General features: G+C 43.7%; 1 protein-coding gene across 1 annotated transcript; it reads right to left on the bottom strand.

The window, feature by feature from the left end:
• Window positions 1-3,766: 3,766 nt before the first annotated feature.
• Window positions 3,767-21,670, bottom strand: SLC39A2 (solute carrier family 39 member 2). The gene is made up of 3 exons (XM_073631364.1): window positions 21,270-21,670; window positions 13,209-13,327; window positions 3,767-5,422 (listed from the first exon to the last, which is right to left on the bottom strand). The coding sequence occupies exons 1-3, from the start codon at window positions 21,382-21,384 to the stop codon at window positions 4,736-4,738; spliced, it is 921 nt and encodes a 306-aa protein (XP_073487465.1). The 5' UTR covers window positions 21,385-21,670; the 3' UTR covers window positions 3,767-4,735.
• Window positions 21,671-23,611: the final 1,941 nt, after the last annotated feature.

Raw genomic sequence — 23,611 nt, 5'->3', positions numbered from 1 at the left:
CTGTATATACACCAGGGGCGGATCCAGGGGGGGCAACGGGGCAATTGCCCCCTCCGAGAAATGCAGGTGACTGAGAGCAGGGTGTGTGAGAGAGCCGCCGGGCGGCTCCGTGACTGAGAGAGCCGCTGGGCGGCTCGTTGACTGAGAGAGCCGCTGGGCGGCTCGGTGACTGAGGGAGCCGCTGGGCGGCTCGGTGACTGAGGGAGCCGCTGGGCGGCTCGGTGACTGAGGGAGCCGCTGGGCGGCTCGGTGACTGAGAGAGCCGCTGGGCGGCTCGGTGACTGAGAGAGCCGCTGGGCGGCTCCGTGACTGAGAGAGCCGCTGGGCGGCTCCGTGACTAAGAGAGCCGCTGGGCGGCTCGGTGACTGAAGGAGCCGCTGGGCGGCTCGGTGAATGAGGGAGTAAGTGAGGGAGCCGCCGGGCGGCTCCATAGGCGAGGGAGAGCCGCCGCTCAATGTGTTTGTGGGCGGGCTGCTGCCTGCTGACCAATCAGGGAGCCGGTGGGCGGGGGAGCAGAGAGATGACATCATCTCTCGGCGCCCGCCCTGCATCCCTGCAGTTCAACTTCCCCCCCTCCATGCAGGCAGCTGTGGCAGCAGAGAGATTACATCATCTCTCTGCTGCCTGTCTCTGGGACACAAGAGACCACCTTAGCAGGTGGCAAGTGACAGGCGACTGGGCAAGTGACAATCCGCAACATGTGGCAGGCTACGTGGCAAGTGACATGGCAAGTGACAATCCGCAACGTGGCAAGTGAAAATCTGCATCTGGTGACAGGCGACGTGGCAAGTGACAATCTGCAACGTGGCAGGCGACGTGGCAAGTGACAATCTGCATCTGGTGACAGGCGACGTGGCAAGTGACAATCCGCAACGTGGCAGGCGACGTGGCAAGTGACAATCCGCACAGTGGCAGGCGACGTGGCAAGTGACATGGCAAATGACAATCTGCAACGTGGCAGGCGACGTGGCAAGTGACAATCTGCATCTGGTGACAGGCGACGTGGCAAGTGACAATCTGCATCTAGTGACAGGTGACGTGGCAAGTGACACACTCGGGGCTCCCACTGATTCTGCATTATGGTGAGTTAAACTATTTAATTTTTTATAACAATGTAATTATGGTAATAATGCGCTTCAATCATCCTGACCCCATAACAACCATGGTGCCGTGATGATTGAAGCGCCAACACCAGCCATTTCCCCGATAAATGTACCCCAAAAAAATATATTTTCTGGCAGTGCCCCTCCCAGCTAAAAAAAATGGCTGGAGCAAAAGTAGTAACAATGCCATATACAGCTAAAAAAAATGGTCTGACATGTTTACAAAAAAAGTTTTGGGAAGCAAGAGCATACAGTGGTCACCCCAACACTGTATCAAGTATGCATATTCCTGTTATGTTAAAGTGTTACTAAACCCAGGACCCTGCATTCAGTAGATCTGGTCTCCCAAAGTACATAGAATATGGAATTCCAATAGTTTTAGTAAATGTAAACTGCTAAATAACTTTTCTCATTAGCAGTTACAGCAGTCTTGTAACTTCTATCAGTGTCTTGTTAAAGCTGGGAGGAGTTTTCATTCTCCCCCGATTGTCCGATGAGGCTGTAGAACCCCTGACCCTCTGTCTGCACAGTGCTGAGTGGCCCTATGCTGATCACATGCATTCTCCCAAGAGAAAAAACTCTAGCAATACACCCCAAACTGAACATGTGCAGCTTGTCCCCTAACCTCTGTACTATCCGGAGATGGTTTGGGGACTCTGGAAGAAGGGGAGGATCAGAGGAGACAGGATCAAACAGCCTTTTTACACAATGCAGAGGATTAACTCTAAGTTCCACAGTAAGTATAACAAGCATGCTTTACTGCATATACAGACTGAGTTTACTGTTGTGGGTTTAGTAACACTTTAACCACTTCCCATCCCAGCCATTGTAATATGACGGCTGCAGGAACACTCTGTCCATCCAGACTGCAATCATATGACATCCTCGGCTTCCCGGCGTTGTAGGGGGCGCACGCGCCTCCGGCGGTACCATCTTAATCAGTCGTGTCATTAGGGAGTGGCTATTGAGGCTAGAGCCCGAATCCCTGAGTCCAGGGCCGTGCGAGTGTCGTGGGCTGCCTGACACAGCGCTGTTCCACACAGCACTCTCAATGAGTCTACATTCGATGTTTTACACTGACAGCCAGAGCCCGGAGATCAGTGTGAGAGTGAGTCCTTGCTCCGCCCATATCATAGAGCCGGGAGGAACTTTCTCACACAAGCTCCTGAGCTGTGGAGGCGGCAGGTGAGTGCAGACCATGGAGGAGGGGGAGGGGGGAAACTCTCTACTACCCTAGCCTGTCTTCTGTATACACTAGCCTCTCTGCATACACTAGACTCCCTGCATACACTAGACTCTCTGCATACCCAGCCTCTTTGTATACCCTAGCCTCTCTGTATACCCAGCCTCTCTGTATACACTAGCCTCTGTATACCCAGCCCCTTGGTATACCCAGCCTGTCTGTATACCCAGCCTCTCTGTATACACTAGCCTCTCTGTATACTCAGCCTCTCTGTATACACTAGCCTTTGTATACCCAGCCCCTCGGTATACCCAGCCTGTCTGTATACCCAGCCTCTCTATACACTAGCCTCTCTGTATACCCAGCCTCTCTATATACATTAGCCCCTCTGTATACACTAGCCTCTATGTATACCCATCCTCTCTGTATACACTAGCTTCTCTACTTACACCCAGCCTCTGTATACACTAGCCTCTCTGTATACCCAGCCTCTCTGTATACACTAGCCTCTCTGTATACCCAGCCTCTCTATATACACTAGCATATCTGTATACACTAGCCTCTATGTATACACTAGCCTCTCTGTATACCCAGCTTCTCTGTATAACCTAGCCTCTCTGTATAACCTAGCCTCTGTATAACCTAGCCTCTCTGTATACACTAGCCTCTCTGTATACCCAGCCTCTTTGTATACCCAGCCTTTCTGTATACACTAGCCTCTCTGTATACCCAGCCTCTTTGTGTATAGCCAGCCCCTCTGTATGCATTGGCCTCTCTGTATACACTAGGCTCTCTGTATACCCAACCTCTCTGTATACCCAACCTCTCTGTATACCTTAGCCTCTCTGTATACACTAGCCTCTCTCTGTATACCCAGCCTCTGTATACACTAGCCTCTCTGTATACACTAGCCTCTCTGTATACCCAGCCTCTCTGTATACCCAGCCTCTCTGTATACCCAGCCTCTCTGTATACCCAGCCTCTCTGTATACACTAGCCTCTCTGTATACACTAGCCTCTCTTCTAAATACCCTAACCTGTCTTCTATATACCCTAGCCTCCCTGTATGTAATAATCCGCATCTAGTGGCAAGTGACAAGCTGCATCTTGTGGCAGGTAACGTGACAAGCTCTCTGTTGACCCCGATGTAAGGGGGGCTCTCTGAGGACCCGGATGTAAGGGGGAGGCTCTCTGAGGACCCTGATGTAATGAGGGGGGCTTTGGGTACCCCAATGTAATGATAATTTATAATGTAAAATATATATTTATATATACACAAACGTATATTATATACATGTATATGCCCGTCCAAGCGTATGACCTTCTTTACTTCGCCACTATGGGCTCTAGCCCCAGATCTTTTGTAGACCTAGCAATGCCCCTGATCTTAATACAATTTTCTGTTATCAGACAGGGGTAACTACATAATGTTTGTGGTTTACTAATAAAAAAAGACAAAAGAATAATTTTATACAGTATGTAATTGTGTAAGAAATTTTAATGTAAAACACAAGAGAAAGGCCCAGTACTATACTTGCTTAATTGTTCAAGTACTGGCCAGTGCATACATATTACATTCCTCTTCCCAATGTAAACCTAAAAAATACCAGTACAAAGGTGCTTTAGAAATTGCTACAGTAAATGTTAGGAGCTTGTCAAAAACAAAGGTGTATAAAACAGAACATAATGAAACAGTACACAAAGGACGAGTGTACATGTTGCCCATAGCATCCAATCAGAATAAAGCTGTAGGTGCAATAACTGGAATCAGCTGGTTGTTAAACATTCTTTGTGTCTACGAGTTTTAATGCATGATATATCTTGTGTCACCAGGTGACTCTTAGTAGCCAGGGTCTCTTTGCCCATTATACCACAGAAGGGATTCTCATTTTGCTCCATTCCACCATTTCATTTGTCATTTTCTTTCAAAACCATCCCAATTTTAGGCATTCACGGGCACTGGTATTCTCTGAATGACTAGGATGCTAACTCATAATAAGAAAATGGAAAACCTCATGTAACATTTTCTCAGCTTCATCTCTCTGAAGATTCTTTATTGATTTATGTATTAGTTACGAAATCTGAGGACCACGTCTTGGTACCTCGCACAAGTAGTGTTTGATATGGATGTACTGAGAGGAAATTGAAGAAACACATTGGACTTCTTGGTAGGAAGAATTCTACAATATCTCTTGTTCTAAAATGTAACTGGACCCAACCTAACAATGGTTTATTAATTTAGAAGAGCCTGTTTAATGATATCTGAAAAGTGCTGAATTTTCCATAAATATCCTCATTCTCAGTTGACAGCCCAGGTTTGTTCTATATTTTTATAGAAATAACTCGCACTTAGATATTTTTTCCAAAATATAAGTAAGTACTTTACACTGGTCTTTCAGAAAGTAGGCTGATAACTAAATGTTCTCAGTAGTACAAAAACAAGGGATACTCAGGCCCAGATAGCTATAACTGCCATTACTGCAAACCCAATAATTATAAAGAATACTTTTAAAAGAGGCCTCTCTCCTGAATTGAGTTCTTGTGGGAGAATTTCCAGGAAAGTGACATATACAAATGTGCCAGAGGCAATACCCGCTAGGATGGTCTGCACCAGAGTCACAATGCCGGTCTTTTGTAGTGTAACAATAATGCCAATAGTTATCCCAATAGGAGACATAAGAGAGAAAATCACTATGTACGTGATTAGCCAAGTTGGTCTGGTCATGCTCTGGATTAACTTTAGAGAAAGACTGAAGACAATGATACCCTTGTGGATAAGTACAGCTATTGCAATCTGGAGAGCACTGGAATAGTTGGACTGAAGACCAATTGCTAAACCCTCAAAAACTGAATGGATGGACAGGGAGCAAAAGAGAATAAGGGAGCGAAAGGAGGAACTGGAATATACTTGGGTATGGACATGGTTATGTGGATTTTCAGGTGCCATAGATATCGCACTTGGAGGGTCAACTTTTTCTTGATAGTTATCATCAGGACTTGATGGGATAGAATCCATTGACATGCCATCCTGAGTATTGCGTTGACAAAACTGAGATATTTGAAGTACAATGCGTTCTATGAGAAGGACAAAAAAGAAGCCCAATGACAGGATCAGCTCTCCCATAGGGTAATTAATCTGTAAAAAAAAAAGAAATAATAAATAATACAGAATGCAAAACTAACTGGATCGCTGATGCATCTTCAGGTAGTAGTGTATACTGTGTGACATCATGATCTTCATAGACAAAAGCCATAGGCACTATTCCCTAGAAAAGGAGCCACATGCAATACTATGATTATTAATTTATGTAGGCAACTTATAAGAAAAATGTGAATCAAGCAATATATTGCTAGAAAGACAGATATGCTAAAATAATATGAAGATGATACAAACTGAAAATATGCTCCCACACTCACAGAATTCCTTGCACTCTGTTTAAATAATGCAAAACATTTTTTTGAGTGGAGGAGGGGATCCTGTTATTCATCTGACTGCTCAAATGTCTTTATGGTAAACTGCATTTATATCCTTTTACTCTTATCTACCTTAACCACTTCCTGCCTGGCCTTTAGCAAAATGACGGCCGGGAAGTGGTTCAATTATCCTGACTGGGCATCATATGACGTACAGCAGCATAAGCCGCGATTGCGCGCCCTAGGTAGCGGGCAGCGCAGCAATCGCTGTTGTGGTGTGTCAGTCTGACACACCGCAAAACTGATCTCGGTAAAGAGCCTCTGACGGAGGCTCTTTACCACGTGATCAGCCGTGTCCAATCACAGCTGATCACAGTGTAAACAGAAAGAGCCTTTTATCGCCTTTTCCTCACTCGCGTCTGAGAGACGCAAGTAGAGAAAGGCCAATCGGCTGCTCTCCTCACAGTGGGGGGGTCTATGCTGATTGTTTATCACCGCAGCCCCCCCCCTGCGGATGCCCGCCCAGGACTGCCTGGGATGCCGCCAGGACCACCAGGGATGCCCTCAAAAGACGCCCACCAGGTATGCCACCCTGGACCACCAGGGATATGCCATTCAGTGCCCAGGCAGATGCCAATCAGTGCCCATCAGCGATGCCTACCAGTGCCATCAGTGATGCCTATCAGTGCCATCTATCAGTACCACCTATCAGTTCCCATCAGTGCCTCCTATCAGTGCCGCCTATCAGTGCCACTCATAAGTACCCATCAGTGCAGCCTTTCAGACCCCATCAGTGCCCACCAGTGCCACCTATGAGTGCCCATCAATGCCGCCTATCAATGCCCACCAGTGCTGCATATCAGTGCCCATCAGTGCAGTCTCATCAGTGCCCATCAGTGAAGGAGAAAACGTACTTATTTACAAAATTTTATAACAGAAACAAAGAAAAACTTTTTTTTTTTTTTTTTTTTTCGGTGTTTTTTTATTTGTTTAGAAAGGCAGAGGTGATCAAATACCACCAAAAGAAAGCTCTATTTGTTGGAACAAAATGATAAAAATTTTGTTTGGGTACAGTGTAGCATGACCGCGCAATTGTCATCTAAAAAGTGACAGCACTGAAAGCTGAAAATTGGCTTGGGAAGGAAGGGGGGAAAGTACCTGGTATTGAAGTGGTTAAACTGAACACAAACTGATTGCTCAAATGTCTTTTTTGGTAAACTGCATTTATATCCTGTTACTCTCATCTACCTTAAACTGAACACAGACTGACTGCTCAAATGTCTTTTTGGTAAACTGCATTTTTATTACGGCTGTTTCACATCCCTCTGTAGCCATGTTCACAATATTTCGATGTTTATTTAGTTTTTAAGTCTTACCTAAATGTATGGGTTCCCTTATCTTTACAATCTTGGCTTTTTGGTCCTCTTGCAGTTTGATTGTGGTGTGAAAAAATGTTTGCTGAGCTAGCTTTGAGTCCAATATTACCTCCTGATTGATTAATAGCCAAATTCCATCTACACCTATCACAGTATAAAACAGCAGAAGTGGCACTTCTGCTCTTGCACTTCAGCGATTTGCACAAAGCAAATATCAACAGAAAACTACTTTACAAAACACCAGACTGCAGGTAACCTCATTTCCAAATCAACTCTATTTCCTCTCTGAAACATGCAATCTTTACCTCTCCTTTTCACAATTGCAGCATGTCTCCTCAAACACTTTTCTTCACCCCTTTTCTCCACCCCACAATCTGTACATATCACCATCACTTCTCCCCTCTCCCTATTACTGCACTCATCACCTCTTTCTAACGCTAAGCCCATATGCTAACAAAACCCCCGGGACGCTGAACATATATAAATCTTATTTTCAGATTACCTCCCTTACTCTTCTGCTTCTCCTAACCTCTGGAGATATATCCCCAAACCCTAAGCCTTCCTTATTTAACTGTACCCAACACACCCATCACCCCACATCCTCTAGCAATAGTTGCAATCTCCCTTTCCTGCTTCCCTCTCCCACGGTGGCCTTCTCTGGACTCAATCTTCTAGACCTAATGGACACAAGGGAGGTGGAGGTGGATTCGTCCTATCCCCGCAGAGCACCTTCCAGGTTCTTCGCTCTCCTCCCTCTCTGTCCCTCTCATCATTTGAAGTTCACTTTATACGTCTATTCTCATCAACTTCCCTAATGCCGCGTACACACAGTCAGACTTTTTGTCTACAAAAGTCAAACGGACGCCGACGGACAAAATACAGCTGACAATCCGATCGTGTGTGGGCTTCCCCGGACTTTCAGCGGACTTTTCCAGCCGCAAATCTGACGGACTTTAGATTTGAAACATGCTTCAAATCTTTATGTCGTAACTACGCCGGACCCAGAAATCCGCTCGTCTGTATGCTAGTCCGACGGACAAAAACCCACGCTAGGGCAGCTATTGGCTACTGGCTATCAACTTCCTTATTTTAGTCTGGTGTACGTCATCACGTACAAATCCGTCGGACTTTTGTGTGATCGTATGTAGGTAAGTCCGTTCGTTAGAAAGTCTGCCACAAGTCCTTTTCGTCTACAAAAGTCCAACGGACGCCGACGGACAAAATACGGCTGACAATCCGATCGTGTGTGGGCTTCCCCGGACCTTCAGCTGACTTTTCCAGCCGCAAATCTGACGGACTTTAGATTTGAAACATGCTTCAAATCTTTATGTCGTAACTACGCCTGACACCGGAAATCCGCTCGTCTGTATGCTAGTCCGACGGACAAAAACCCACGCTAGGGCAGCTATTGGCTACTGGCTATCAACTTCCTTATTTTAGTCTGGTGTACGTCATCACGTACGAATCCGTCGGACTTTTGTGTGATCGTATGTAGGCAAGTCCGTTCGTTAGAAAGTCTGCCGCAAGTCCGCCAAAAATCCGTCGAAAGTCTGTCGGAATGGCTGTCGGAACGGCTGTCGGCTTTTGTAGCCGAAAAGTCCAACCGTGTGTCATAAGAATTGCTGTGAACTACCACCCCCTGGACCGTTATCAACTTTCCTTGATAAGTTTTCAGCCTGCATACCCTACTTTCTCTCTTCTGAAATTTCCACAATCCTTCTTGGTAACGTCAACATCCCTGTTAATACAAACACTCCTCCTACTTCTAAACTTCTTAGTCTGACCTCCTCATTTGACCTCATTTGATGGGTACAGGCTTCTACTCACTCTGATGGCAACACCCTTGACCTTGTATTCTCCTACCTATGCGCTCAATGCAACCTCTCCAGCAATCCTTTTCTGCTCTCTGATCAACACCTTATTAGTTTCTCTCTCTCCCTGTCTTCCACCACCTTTCCCTCCAATCCCCTAACCATCACCCGTAGAAACCTTCGCAACTTCAACCCTTCTCTCCTCTATTCTGCTACTGACCACCTCTATGGCAAAGCTCAACCCTGTCCTGCCCCAACCCAGCCACTTCTATCTACAATAAATCCCTGTCCTCCACCCTGGACGAGCTCGCTCCCCTTACTACACACAGAATCAGGCCCCGACCCCTACAACCCTGGCAAACAGATGACACCAGAAATCTCAAAAAACATAGCTGTGCTCTTGAGCGTCTGTCGCATAAGACTATGTCTCTCAATGACTTCAACCAATACAAATCTGCTCTCCACAAATACACTCCTTGCCTTCACACTGCCAAGCAGACCTATTTTACCACTCTCATTAACACCTTCTCATCCAGTCCCCGTCAACTCTTCTCTACCTTCAACTCTCTACTTTGTCCTCCACTGCCTCCCCCCACCAACATACTCACTGCCCAGGAGATTGCTAATCACTTCAAATATAAGAATGACACAATTCGTGATGAAATCTCCACCCTACAGGTATCTCCCCCAGTTAGCACCCCATGCCAACAGGTACAATTGACACTCCCCTTTTTAAAACCTGCTACTATAGACAAAGTTGCTAAACTCCTTTTTAACGCCCACCTAACCACCTGTCCCCTGGATCCTATTCCCTCTCAAATACTACAGTCACCTCCTCACTCTAACCTACACTATCTAACCCACATCTTCAATCTCTCTCTCTCTCTCTTGCGGCATCATCCCCAATGCTCTAAAACATGCACTGGTCATTCCCATACTTAAAAAGCCATCCTTGGCCACTACCAATCTTAACAATCTACGCCCTATCTCCTTGCTCCCCTTTTCTTTTAAACTCCTTTAACACCTGGTCTACAACCAACTGAGGGACCACCTCATAAAGAATAACCTTCTTAAATCCCCTTCAGTCTGGATTTCGCCCTCAACACTCCACAGAAACTGCTCTTCTAAAACTCACAAATGACTTACTAACCGCAAAAACCAAGGAATACTATTCTGTACTCCTACTTCTGGACCTTTCGGCTGCTTTTGATACGGTTGACTACCCCCTCCTCCTCAAAAAACTTTACTCCCTTTACAGTGCTCTTCGGTGGTTCTCATCCTACCTATCCCAACGCACCTTACAATTCTTCTTCCTCCTCTCCTCTTCCCTTCTTCGTTAGGGTCCCAAAAGGTTCTGTACTTGGACCTCTTCTTTTTTCAATCTACACCTCTTCCCTGGGTCAGCTGATAGCCTCACACAGCTTTCAATATCATTGCTACACTGATGACACACAAATCTATCTCTCCACCCCTCAACTCACTCCACCAGTCTCTTCACGCATCACTAACTTTCTAACAGGCATATCTGTCTGGATGTCACACCACTTCCTCAAACTCAACTTGTCCAAAACCGAACTAATATTTCCTCCCCCACTTGCCTCTTCCCCTGACTTCTCTGAGCAATGGCACAACCATCCACCCATCCCTACATGCCAGGGTGCTAGGTAAATCTCCTTTTGGCCCCACATCCAATCCCTTTCCAAAGCTTGCCGCTTCAACCTCCACAACATCTCCAAACTACGTCCCTTCCTAACCAATGAAATCACAAAGCTCCTGATTCACTCCCTGGTTATCTCTCACCTTGACTACTGCAACTCCCTCTTCATTGGCTTACCTTTAAATAGACTATCCCCCTTCAGTCCATCATGAATGCTGCTGCCAGACTCATCCACAAACCGCTTAGCGTCTGCTACCCCTCTCTGCCAATCCCGCCATTGGCTGCCACTTGCCCAACAAATTAAATTCAAAATACTAACAATAAGTTACAAAGCTATCCACAACTCTGCCCCCAGCTACATTGCTAGCCTAGTCTAAAAATACCAACCTAATCGTCCTCTTCATTCTTCCCAAGACCTCCTGCTCTCTAGCTCCCTCAACGCCTCCTCCCATATTTGCCTCCAGGTCTTCTCCTGAGCCTCTCCCATCCTCTGGAATACCCTGCCCCAATCTGTTAGACTATCTGCAAATCTATCTACTTTTAGGCAATCCCTGAAAACTTTTCTCTTCAGAGAAGCCTATCCTGCCTCCATCTAACAACTGCACTTTTATTTTCTTCATCAGCTCATTCCCCACAGTTATTACCCTTCCTATCATTTGACCCTACCTCCTAGACTGTAAGCTCTATTGAGCGGGGCCCTCCGATTCCTCCTGTATCGAATTGTATTGTAGTTGTACTGTCTGCCCTAATGTTGTAAAGCGCTGCGCAAACTGTCGGCGTTATATAAATCCTGTATAATAATAATAATAATCTGCCTTTTCTGGACTCACAGAATGTTTTGCATTCTTTGAAAAGAATACAATGAAATTTTGTGAGTGGGGCGGAAGAAGAGGGCATAGTTGCACAGTTTGGATGGGATTTTCACACAAACACAGCCAAGCAGGTAATGCCTATGTTTCATAAAATAAGTTCCTTAAAAAAAAGGCAGCACAAGGGACCTTACTTACATTTAACGCAAAGTGTCCTTTGTGCTGCTGATTGCTATCATAGTGGAAATCTTCAGTCCTCTGTACCCCTTCCACACAGCCATATTTAATAGCAGCACTTGACCTGTGACAGGCACTCATCCAGAGTGCTGACTATGCCCACCCTTTCTGCCACCCTTCTCCATTCATAGAATATGTACTATAGTTTCCATGAATGAAAAGTAATCTATGAATGGGTGGGAAGAGCTGAAGCCCGTGACATCACACATTAGCCATTTGCATCAGCGTGGTGAGTTGATTTTATGCATGATTTTCATATATCCTTGTGAGTGTTTTTAATCCCATTTTTAGTTATAATAAATGTGTGGAAGCAGAAAACACTATGGTCTTTCTGTTTTATTCTATGTCATATGTTATTGATGATCCCAAGTAAGGAAAGAAGTGAAGTAGACGAGAGTAGCAGGAGCATTGCAGTACCAACGAGAGTAGGAGTACACTAAGGCTATCATGACTCTGTAGTGGGGTCAGAGATTGGAGGTGAGCAGGCACTTTATCCAGAGGTGGTGGGCACCGAATACACTGGAGGAATATTATATGACTAGACACTGATTTGTACACAGTGATGGAGTTCTATATATGAGACTTTTATATTGTATTTATTACTATTCCAATATGGTGGTTTTTGTTCTGTTTATTAAGAGAGTAAAATTTGTAAGCGATTGCACTGCACTTATTTTTTGCATTATATGTTTATGAGGTGATTTTGTGGGCACATCCATTAGAGTGTAAGTGGTAATCTGAGTCTTTGGTATTAGGCACATGATTTAGGTTAAGTATTAATTGCACATTTACAGAAGATGGTGATTGCACTAATTAAATTATATTACATACCCTTAGGGAAAGACTTTTTTGTCTCATGCTTTATTATTAGGGTCTAACAGGTTGTCACTGGGGAAACTGACTGGGAAATGAGTTGTGTTCATTTGTTAAAATACTCTGAATGATAAGGATTCTTTGTGATAATGGCTTTGTATTTTATGTTGTATTTTATATTATATAGATTATTATATAATAAATGTATATATTAAGGTGAATCCATCTCTTTTTTTCACAAACCAGTCATCTTGCTCAATTCATAAAATTTCTTTACGATCATCTTTTGTTAGCATATATATATGTTAAAAGGTGTGTTACAATAAACTATATTATTTGAGACAACACCCACCTACACCAATCATATTGGCACACTTTGTGTGGGGCATTTTCTTTTGCCCGCAGAAAACCATCCTTAACTTAAAAGGGGCCAGTCGGTGGTGTTTTCTCCCTGTCTTCTCACTTATTAGGGTATTGTTTATATTAGAATATAAATGGCACTAACTACATCTGACCTGTTTCTATTTGAATCAAGCAGATTCATAAAATGTTACTATGCACAGCTCACTTCTCTTATTGCTTTCTCAGTTATCTCTGAGAAAATTAAGTACTGTCCGTGATACGGCTACAATCAAATCAGTTATCTCTAATATACAGTAAATGCAGGTAAATAGAAATACTGAAAGACACATTCTGAAAAGACATTCCTCGTCATAAATTAATAAGTATAATAAAGGCCTAGGACTGTCTTAAATACAAGTATTGTTTTCACTCTACTAATATTGTAAAGCATGTTTAGACTTACATATGCAAGTTGCTCGGCAGCATCTGAGAGGAAGTCTGCCACTACGTGAAGCAAACACGCGCCCAGGAAGATGCCAGCGGCAAATGAGCTGATCAAGCAAAGTATAAGCTCATAGATGCCTGCAAAGAAAGCAGCCCTTTGAAAATAAGCAAGTCATCATACAAAGCGATCTCATGACCACAGTAATAACATGACCTTTTACCTTTGTTAGAATATTTTGTATTGTCAGTACGCCAAAGTGTTCATAGACAGTAGATGGTGGCATACTGTTTAAAGCTGCATTTGGTGCACAAAAACATTTTTTTAAACCTATTCTCAATAGCCACAAACATATAAATCCATTTCATGTACCAAATGCCATTACAAATGCATATATTTAAAAGTAGTGGTGACATCATCACTCTCGCACAGCCTGTGCAGAGAGAAACACTGTAGAAGGGACAAAACAGGTCCACCCACTACAGATTTCCTGCAGAAAACTACAGGAGGGGAACAAATACAAGACCCGTCACCCCGCACAAGAAGAGAGAGCAGCAGTGGTTGTTTTTTAATAAAAGCAGTTCCTGCACAGAGGCAAAATTTTAGACTGGATTACTGCACAGATCTGGAAAGACATACAAAAAGGACGCCAAAGATTTAGGTAAGAAAATACATGTATTGCGTTTTTAGGCAATCTTTGCTTTTTCAGCTTTAATAAAGACCTGACCCTAAAAGATGTATATACAGACACTCATATCATTTCTGCTCAGGCTATTCTCTGCACCCAGAAATATCCAGTTCTGGGTAATACCGCATACAGACGATCGGAATTTCCGACAACCAAACCATGGATTTATTTCCGAGGGATGTTGGCTGAAACTTGTCTTGCATACACGCGGTCGCACAAATGTTGTCGGAAATTCCGAACGTCAAGAACGCGGTGACCTACAACACGACAGGACTAGAGAAAGGAAGTTCAATAGGAAGTTCAATAGCCAGTGTGGCTCTTCTGCTTAAATCCCAGCATGCGTGGAATTTTGTGCGCCGTAATTGTGTACACACGATCGAATTTACGACAACGGATTTTGTTGTCAGAAAATTTGAGAACCAGCTCTCAAAATTTGTTGGTCGGAAATTCCGACAAAAAATGTCTGATGTAGCCTACAGATGGTCGGAATTTCCGACAACTAGCTCACATCGAACATTTGGTGTCGGAAATTCCGATCGTCTGTACGCGGCATTAGAGTTTTGTATTTGTCCTAAGTACATCTGCTTCTTCGTACATCAGCCAAATATTGCAGGAAATGTTTAAGGCTTTATGCAAACTGTATTCTATTGACGCTTTTTTCTCCTACAGGAGTTTAGCCGTAGTAAAAACACGGTAAAAAAGCTGCAGCGTATATGCGCCTTCCTGCATGTGGCGTTAATACGCTCTATGGGCCAGAATTCTGGTCATTAGAATGCATTAACGCGCCTAAGCACTCCTAGCGTTAATACGCGTTAACCGCTTGCTAAACAGGCCTTTTCCAGAACTTTTTGTTTACACGCTTACATTAGTATTTTTTGCTAGAAAATTACTTAGAACCCCCTTATATTTTTTTTTTTAGCAGAGACCCTAGAGAATAAAATGGTGATTGTTGCAAGATTTTATGCCACACTGTATTTGCACAGTGGTCTTTCAAATGCCATTTCTTTGGAAAACATACACTTTTTTAATATAAAAAAAACAGTAAAGTTAGCCTAATGCCGCGTACACACGAGCGGACTTTACGGCGGACTTTGCCCGGCGGACTGGATTTCGTCGGACAATTCGATGTGTGTGGGCTCCAGCGGACTTTGTTTTCTCAAAAGTTGGACGGACTTAGATTTGAAACTTGTTTAAAATTTATCCGTTGAAATCGAGTCCGGTCGAAAAGTCCGCCGTCTGTATGCTAGTTCGACGGACAAAAAGCCACGCTAGGGCAGCTATTGGCTACTGGCTATGAACTTCCTTGTTTTAGTCCGGTCGTACGTCATCACGTACGAATTCGACGGACTTTGGTGGATTGTGTGTAGGCAAGTCCGTTCATTCACAAAGTCCGTCGGAAAGTACGTCGAAAAGTCCGCCGGGCAAAGTCCGCCGTAAAGTCCGCTCGTGTGTACGCGGCATAACAATCGAGTGATACCTCACATGTTTGAACACATATTACATATGTGAGCGGGACTTACATATGCGTTTTTTTTATTATTTGTTTTACTTTTTATTTTTATACTGTCCCTTTATAGTTTTTTTTATCACTTTTATTCCTATTAAAAGGAATGTAAACATCGCTTGTAATAGAAATAAGCATGACAGGTCCTCTTTGTTGAGCGATCTGGGGACAAAAAGACCCCAGATCTCTCATTTACCTTTAAAAGCAAAAAAAAAATGACATTTGGACTTTAAGGAAAAAAAATTTGATCTGCCCCAAGGACCATAATTGACGTAGGAGGTGACCCCGCCCCTTATGACGTCACAGTCCCAGGGCATGCTGGGACTGTGACATCATAAGGGGCGGAGTCATCGGGTGACATCATCCGGTGACCACGCCCCATGCCTATATAAGTCGTTGCACACCGTGCACACAGCATTACAGCGGGAGAGAGCGTCGTGTCAACATCGGAAGAAGACAAGAGGGAACAAGACGATGGAGAAGACCGGGCCAAGGCTAGCAAGAGAGCGGCAAAAGATCAGAAGATAGCGGAGGAGCCCGGCAGAAGAACCGGAGAGCGGGAGAAGAACCGGACACCGGGAGAAGAGGCCGGAGAGTGGGAGAAGAGGCCAGATAGAGCGGAGAAGTCAGAAGAGACCCCCGAAGTCGGAAGAAGACCCCCGGAGCTGCCTAATAAATTACTTTAATAACCTGTCTAGTGTGGTTTTTTTTGACACTTTTTTTTCCCAGGTGAATGGGTAGGGGTACGATGTACCCCATACTCATTCACTTAGGGTGGGGGGCCAGGATCTGGGGCCCCCTTATTAAAGGGGGCTCGCGGATTCCGATAAACCCCCCCGCCCGCAGACCCTGACAACCAAAGGCCAGGGTTGTCGGGAAGAGGCCCTTGTCCTCATCAACATGGGGACAAGGTGCTTGGGGGTGGGGGGGCCGCAAGGCGCCCCCCTTCTCCAAAGCACCCAGCCCCCCATGTTGAGGGCATGTGGCCTGGTACGGTTCAGGAGGGGGGGGTGCTCGCTCGTCCCCACCCTCTTTCCTGACCGGCCGGGCTGCGTGCTCGGATAAGGGTCTGGTATGGATTTTGGGGGTACTCCCATGCTGTTTTTTCAGGGTAGGGGGTTCCCCTTAAGATCCATACCAAACCTAAGGGCCTAGTATGCTCTGCGCTGGCTCCCGCGACGGGGATCGCAAGGTGTCAATCTCTCCGATAAAAGAGGTGAGATTGAACTTCCTTTTCTAGTCCCGTCATACCTCATCACGTTCAAAATGAACGGACTTTAGTCCGTGTGTAGGCAAGTCTGTTCGTTTTGAAGTCCGCTGTAAGTCGGGAAAACCGTCGGACCTAGTCTGCCGGAAAGTCCTGTCGTGTGTGGGCAAGTCCGTTCGTTCGGAAAGTCCGTCGGAAGTCCGCCGGAAGTCCGCTGAAAGTCCAACGGGAAGACCGTTGGACCTAGTCTGCCGTAAAGTCCGGTCGTGTGTACGTGGCATTAGGGCTTGTTTACACCAGCTATGTTGATCTGCGTTGATCAATGCAGGCTCAACCTAAGCGAAAAAGCTATTGTTCTGTATGTTCCCTGCTCACACCACACAAGTGCGTTTGTGTGCACTGGAGAAAAATACAAACATGCTGCATTTTTATGCAATGCACAAAAACGCATGCCAACATACACTATATTACCAAAAGTATTGGGACACCTGACTTTACACGCACATGAACTTTAATGGCATCCCAGTCCTAGTTTGTACTGTTCATTATTGAGTTGGCCTACCCTTTGCAGCTATAACAGCTTCAACTCTTCTGGGAAGGCTGTCCACAAGGTTTAGGAGTGTGTCTATGGGAATGTTTGACCATTCTTCCAGAAACGCATTTGTGAGATCAGGCACTGATGTGGATGAGAAGACCTGGCTCGCTGTCTCTGCTCTAATTCATCCAAAAGGTGTTCTCTTGGGTTTAGGTCAGAACTCTGTGCTGGTCAGTCAAGTTCCTTTATCCCAAACTCGCTCATCCATGTCTTTATGGACCTTGCTTTGTGCACTGGTGGAGGGGGGATTATGGCATGGGGTTGTTTTTCAGGGGTTGGGCTTGGCCCCTTAGTTGAAGTGAAGGGAACTCTTAAGGCGTCAGCATACCAAGACATTTTTAACAATTTCATGCTCCCAACTTTGTGGATGGCCCCTTTCTGTTGCAATATGACTGCGCACCAGTGCACAAACAAAGTCCTGACCTCAACCCGATAGAACGGCTTCGGGATGAATTAGAGCGGAGAAAGCGAGTCAGGCCTTCTCGTCCACATCAGTGCCTGACCTCACAAATGCGCTTCTGGAAGAATGGTCAAACATTCCCATTGACACACTTCTAAACCTTGTGGACAGCCTTTCCAGAAGAGATAAAGCTGTTATAGCGGCAAAAAAAAAAAACTGGGATGCCACTAAAGTTCATGTGTGTGTAAAGGTAGGCTTACCAATACTTTTGGCAATATAATGTATGTCCACCCAATTCACCTATCATACCCCATGCAAATATTTAAAAAAGCAGCTTGGGAAAGAAGGGCTTATGAGCACGCTGCCCACCTCCCAAAAAACAAGAGGCCACATGGTTCAATATAGGGTACCTTGCGGGTGGGGAGAAGCTTTTTGGAATCTGGAAGCCCCCTAAAATAAGGGGCCCCAGATATCCGCTCGACCATATGAATATGAGAATGAGTAAAGGGTACATATCGCCCCTGGTTACCAAAAAAAAAGTAAATAAACACACATAACCATACATAAAGTCCTTTATTAAACAATAATAATAATATTGACCCAAAATATCAAAATATAATGTCCCATGATATCGAAAAAATAATGTCCCAAGATCTCCAAAGAATGTAAATGCCTCATGATGATCCTCTCCTAATGATCCTCTAATCACCAAATGATAGCAAAGTTTCAATGTGTCGGGGCTGGGCTCAGCCCTTCCTTCTCTGAGCTGACCGCTTAGCTGTCGGCTAATTGCCAGCTCCTATCTCTGCACAGTGACTCACCTGTTGATGATATCCTTCTCGTCAGTCCTGCCTACTTAAGCTGTTCCAGCCCAGATGATCTCTGCCTTCGCCCTGGTCACATTTCTAGAGACGCTCTCCTGTGTTGCTGTTAAAGACTTGCTTGGCTGAGATTCCTTCTGGCTCCAGATCCTGCTTGCTGTTCTACTACGCTCATCTCTGGCTCCCTGACGTTTTGGCTTGTCTGACTATCCGTTCCAGTTCCTGAACTCTGGCTATGTTTTGACTACATTTACTCTGTTTACCTTTTTTATTATTATTAAACAAGTGAGATTTAACTGCACTTCTGTCTCAGTCTGATTCATTGTCTCTGGCACAATGGAACCAACAGCCAACAGAGAATGGGGATGTTTCATTAGTTGCAGGGACCCTGGCAACTACCAGCATCTAATAACCACAAGTTCTAAGTATGAAAACGCATTCATTTAGTGGTGGTAGTAATACTGCCATTAATGAATGACTTCCTACACAGCCAAACAGTCCAAACAGACCATTTAATTTGCTTGTTGGCTGAATCGCAACATCTGGAGTTCTGGGAGAACCCCGGTTCTTCCGAAGCTCGAACCTCATTCCTAATGACCACCCAAAGATCCCCTACTGCATAAAATACCCTTATATCATATGTTCTGACATACTAACATGTTCTAACATACTGAGAAATGACATGGAATGTTGTAAAAAACACAGGTAGGGTTTTTGGGGTTTCTTAGTTAGTTTAGACGTAAATTACAGGTATCAGATTTTACTGTTACAGGCCAGTAAGTGACCTATAACACTGAGCTGACCATCACTTCAGTGTAAGACTAAGTGCTGGAACAAATTAAAATGGATCAAAAAGACAGAACCATTGTCATATTTTATTGGTGTCTGTGTCTCAGGTATGGAAATTCACACTATTTGTCTTGGTGACCATTGCTTCCAGAACTGAAAAACAGGGAAAACCTATCATTTTGAGCTCTCTCTATAACAGGAATGGTGGGGAAATCTTCCAATGGGGAAACCTCTACTGGTGACAACTATCCAAGAGGACATTTATACAACTTTGGAAAGATCTATTCCTTCCTGTTGTTCCTATGAGGAAGTAAAGGTACATTTCTTAAGTGGGATACAAATGATAAAACAACCTGTCAGGGATTTAAACATTCCCTACTCTATCCAAAGCATAAAAAAGTTACGTTATATACTTTAAGCCTCAGTTCACACTAGAATGCGGTGTGGGAAACCCGTGATTGAAATCGCACTGCACTTGTGATCTGCTGCGTGTGTCAGTGCAAACTTAATGACACCCCAAATGCAGATCGCAAACACACTGGCCTGTATCGGATTACATGGTACAAAACGACCATGAGGCTCGTTTGCAGTTCGGTTCCAAAATTTTTGCATGTGTGACTGTGCGGTGTGGTGTAATTTGCACCAATTCAAACTGAATGGACTGAAATAGGAACACACTGAATCACATTTCCTGTGCGATTCATATGCAGTTCATAGTGTCAACCGAGGCTGTTATACTTGTAAAGCAGTTAACAAGACTTTCACCAAACATTCCTTGCAGGTCAATCAATCACTGTCAATTAATAGATATGCACAAGACAAATTCACCTGCAGTGAATGTTTAATGAAAGTCACATTCAATGCTTTATAAACATACTCCTACAAGTTCATCTTATCTACATTTCATTAGTATTATATTTGGCCTTTAGGATGATCAGCTTGGTATAGACACTTATGCCCCGTACACACGATCGGATTTTCGGACAACAAATGTTGGATGTGAGCTTGTTAGCGGAAAGTCCGACTGTGTGTATGCTCCATCGAACATTTGTTGTGGGACTTTCCGCCAACAAATGTTGACAAGCAGGTTCTCAAATTTCGGACTTTCCGATCTTGTGTACACAAGTCGGTCGCACAAAAGTCCACGCATGCTTGGAATCAAGTACGAGCCGGAAGCGCTCAGTCTTGTAAAACTAGCGTTCGTAATGGAGATATCACGTACGTCTTGTACGTCACTACGTTCGTAATTGTTGGCCAACATTTGTGTGACCGTGTGTATGCAAGACAAGTTGGAGCCAACAACCTTCGAAAAAAATTCACGGTTTTGTTGTCGGAAAGTCTGATCGTGTGAATGGGGCATTAGGCTGGCTTTGACACAGTAACAAGTCATGTCGAGCACTCTGCCTTCAATTTAGGGTCTTTTTATCAATTCATTTTTCATCCAAGATTCATACATTTCCACTGGAAAAGTTGAAATCTTGGGTGAAAACATTAATAAATTGAACTCTTAGTTTATGTACTATGCACATGCATCCTTTCTTTCAAATCACAAACCCACATTTACACAGTTCTTACATCAATTTAAAAAAAAGAATCACTTAGCATTTAACAATACATATATGTTTGATAGTAAAAAATATATATAGCAGCACATATAGCAAATACGTCATATATTCACTTTACATAAAATCATATATTATCTGTTTTTTCTGTTTTACTAACACTCAACAAATGGACATGCTTTTTTGTAACAGAAATAAATGTGTTTCATGTTACTTTGTTAATTTTATACAATATGTAGCCACAACTGCCCGGGGAAGAAAAGCTTTAAATCAATACCAAATAAAATATATTGATTTTCAGCTTTTGCTTTAATGCTATATATATATATATATATATATATATATATATATATATATACACTTAAGTTAATTCAGGCAAGATATTTTTATTTTTATTCTGTTTTACATAAAGCAATCTCAAATGTTAGCGTAAATTATAATAAAACACACACTGAGAACAATGGTATTGGTTCTCAGCCCCTATGCACAAAATAAAGAGAGTTGATAGCTTAGTACCTGTGACACTTTTTTTCAGGAACCAGTTGATAAAGGCAGGAGCCATTCCACAAATCAAAGTCAGGAACAGAAGACCCACCAAACATCCAACTTTCACTGCCAGAAGGGGCTCCATGGTTGCTCCGGGTGTCTTCGTTACAGATGTCACCTGTCCTGACTTTTCAAAATGGTTCGAACAATGAGCTTTCCTTCACCTTCTTGTTCTTACAGCTTCTCCTCCAACTCCTATCCTGTTACTCATATATCAATTTATTCACCTCTTAATTTCCATTTCTTCCTTCTGCCACCTTAATTAGTTACACTTCCTATTATGATCTAACTGTATTCCTTCCTCCTCCTCCTCCTTTCCACAGTGCTTTACTTATTCCCTTCTATTTATATACTATTATCCATCTCACCCCACCCTATACTGCTCTTTACTGACCTGTCTGCCAGGTTATCCCAATATTTAGTGACTCATTAAGGTCTTGGAATAATTGTGAATGCCAAGTAGCAGCTCATGTGTCAATAATCACTGTTTGCTAAAGTAATTATTAGATACTTGTTGAAGACAAGTTGGTCTTTTGCTAATGCTGATGAAAGTTAAAGTACAGTAGAGGCCCTTTGAGCTCAAAGGTAAAGGTTTTTTTTACATTACAGCATACTTTTATACATTAGTTCCAAAGAAATAAGGGAAAACAGATAAAGTGCTGGCAACTGGCTTAGACTACCAGACAGTTATATATGAATCGTGATTCAGCAAACATTTTGGTGTGAAAGTTCATGTTAAATGCTAGAAAGCAGCATCATAGTTTTAAATCTCAATAAATTGTACATTTTTTTCTTATTTCTTTAGAATTTTAACCTAAATATAGTAAATATATATACAAACAGTGCTAAGCATAAATGAGTACACCTCTTTTGAAAAGTACGATTTTAATCGATAACTCAATGAACACAAGAACAATTTCCACATTTTGGACAAAACTGAACTCATTTGTTCTATTTGTTCTAAACAAATAGAACATTTGTTTAGCTCATTACATGAAAGTAAGTTTAACTGCTTGCCGACCAGCCGCCATCATTATACGACGGCAGGTTGGCTTGTTCCCGCGAATCTCCGTAGCTGTACGTCGGTCCCTCTAATGCCCTGTACACACGGTCGGACATTGATCGGACATTCCAACAACAAAATCCTAGGATTTTTTCCGATGGATGTTGGCTCAAACTTGTTTTGCGTACACATGGTCGCACAACGTTGTCGGAATTTCCGATCGCCAGGAACGCGGTGACGTACACCACGTACGACGAGACTAGAAAAGGCTAGTTCAGAACCAAGCGCGGCACCCTTTGGGCTCCTTTTGCTAATCTCGTGTTAGTAAAAGTTTGGTGAGAGACGATTCACGCTTTTTCAGACTCGTGGTTTTCAGATCGTTTTCTGCTGTTCAGTTTGTGCTTGTGGGTTTGTATCTGCTCTTCAGTGCGTGCAAGCAAGCTACGCGTGACTTTGTTATTGTGTTCTTGTTTGTTCGTTACGGTTTTTCAGGTCGCTCTTCACAGGCCTTGCTGTTCTTCAGTGCGTTCTGTTACCTCGTTCTAAGCAGCCGAGCGTTTTCTAGCCATGTTGTGTATACGTACTCCTCGTAGAGTTCGTGCTGTGTGGGGGCTTGGTGTTGGGGTCCTGACCTTGACACAAGTCCAGTCTATGAACAGGGTGGGGAGGAGTTCATGGACCAAGAAGTGGTTGCTTCAGCATGACCAGTTCTGTCATATGCCTTTGCTCCGTGAGATCCGTGAAAATAATCCTGATGATTTCAGGAACTTTCTCCGGATGACGGACCCCGTATTTCACCGTTTGTTGGCTTAGCTGACCCCCTATATCAGCAGGCAGGATACCTGCATGAGGCAAGCCATCACTCCGGAGCAGAGGCTCGTCGCCACCCTGCGGTACTTGGCAACGGGGAGAAGCCTGCAGGACTTGAAGTTCTCGACAGGAATCTCCCCCCAGGCTCTGGGGATCATTATCCCAGAGACCTGTTCTGCCATCATACAGGTCCTGCAGAAGGAGTATATTAAGGTAAAATTTTTATCCTTTAATATCACATTTTATTGTATTTAATGTTTGATAATATATTATATTTCTTTCCTTATTCCTTAATTACCATGATTGTAATATGCTGTGAATGTCCCCTTTGTCCTCATGCATGCTGGATTTTTCTGTAATTATTTTTGTTGTCCTTCATACATATTTGCCTTCACTTACCTCCCCAGCATGCTCTCCTGGCCCTATATTCACCTCATGTTGTCACTTAACAATGTATTTTGTCAGCTTCATAGTAGTGCTTTACCCCAAACACCCCCTA

Source organism: Aquarana catesbeiana, linkage group LG01 (assembly GCF_042186555.1).
Source record: "Aquarana catesbeiana isolate 2022-GZ linkage group LG01, ASM4218655v1, whole genome shotgun sequence".
Lineage (NCBI taxonomy): Eukaryota > Metazoa > Chordata > Amphibia > Anura > Ranidae > Aquarana > Aquarana catesbeiana.
The sequence above is the reverse complement of the archived record's forward strand: the minus strand, read 5'-3'. Positions and strand labels throughout refer to the sequence as shown.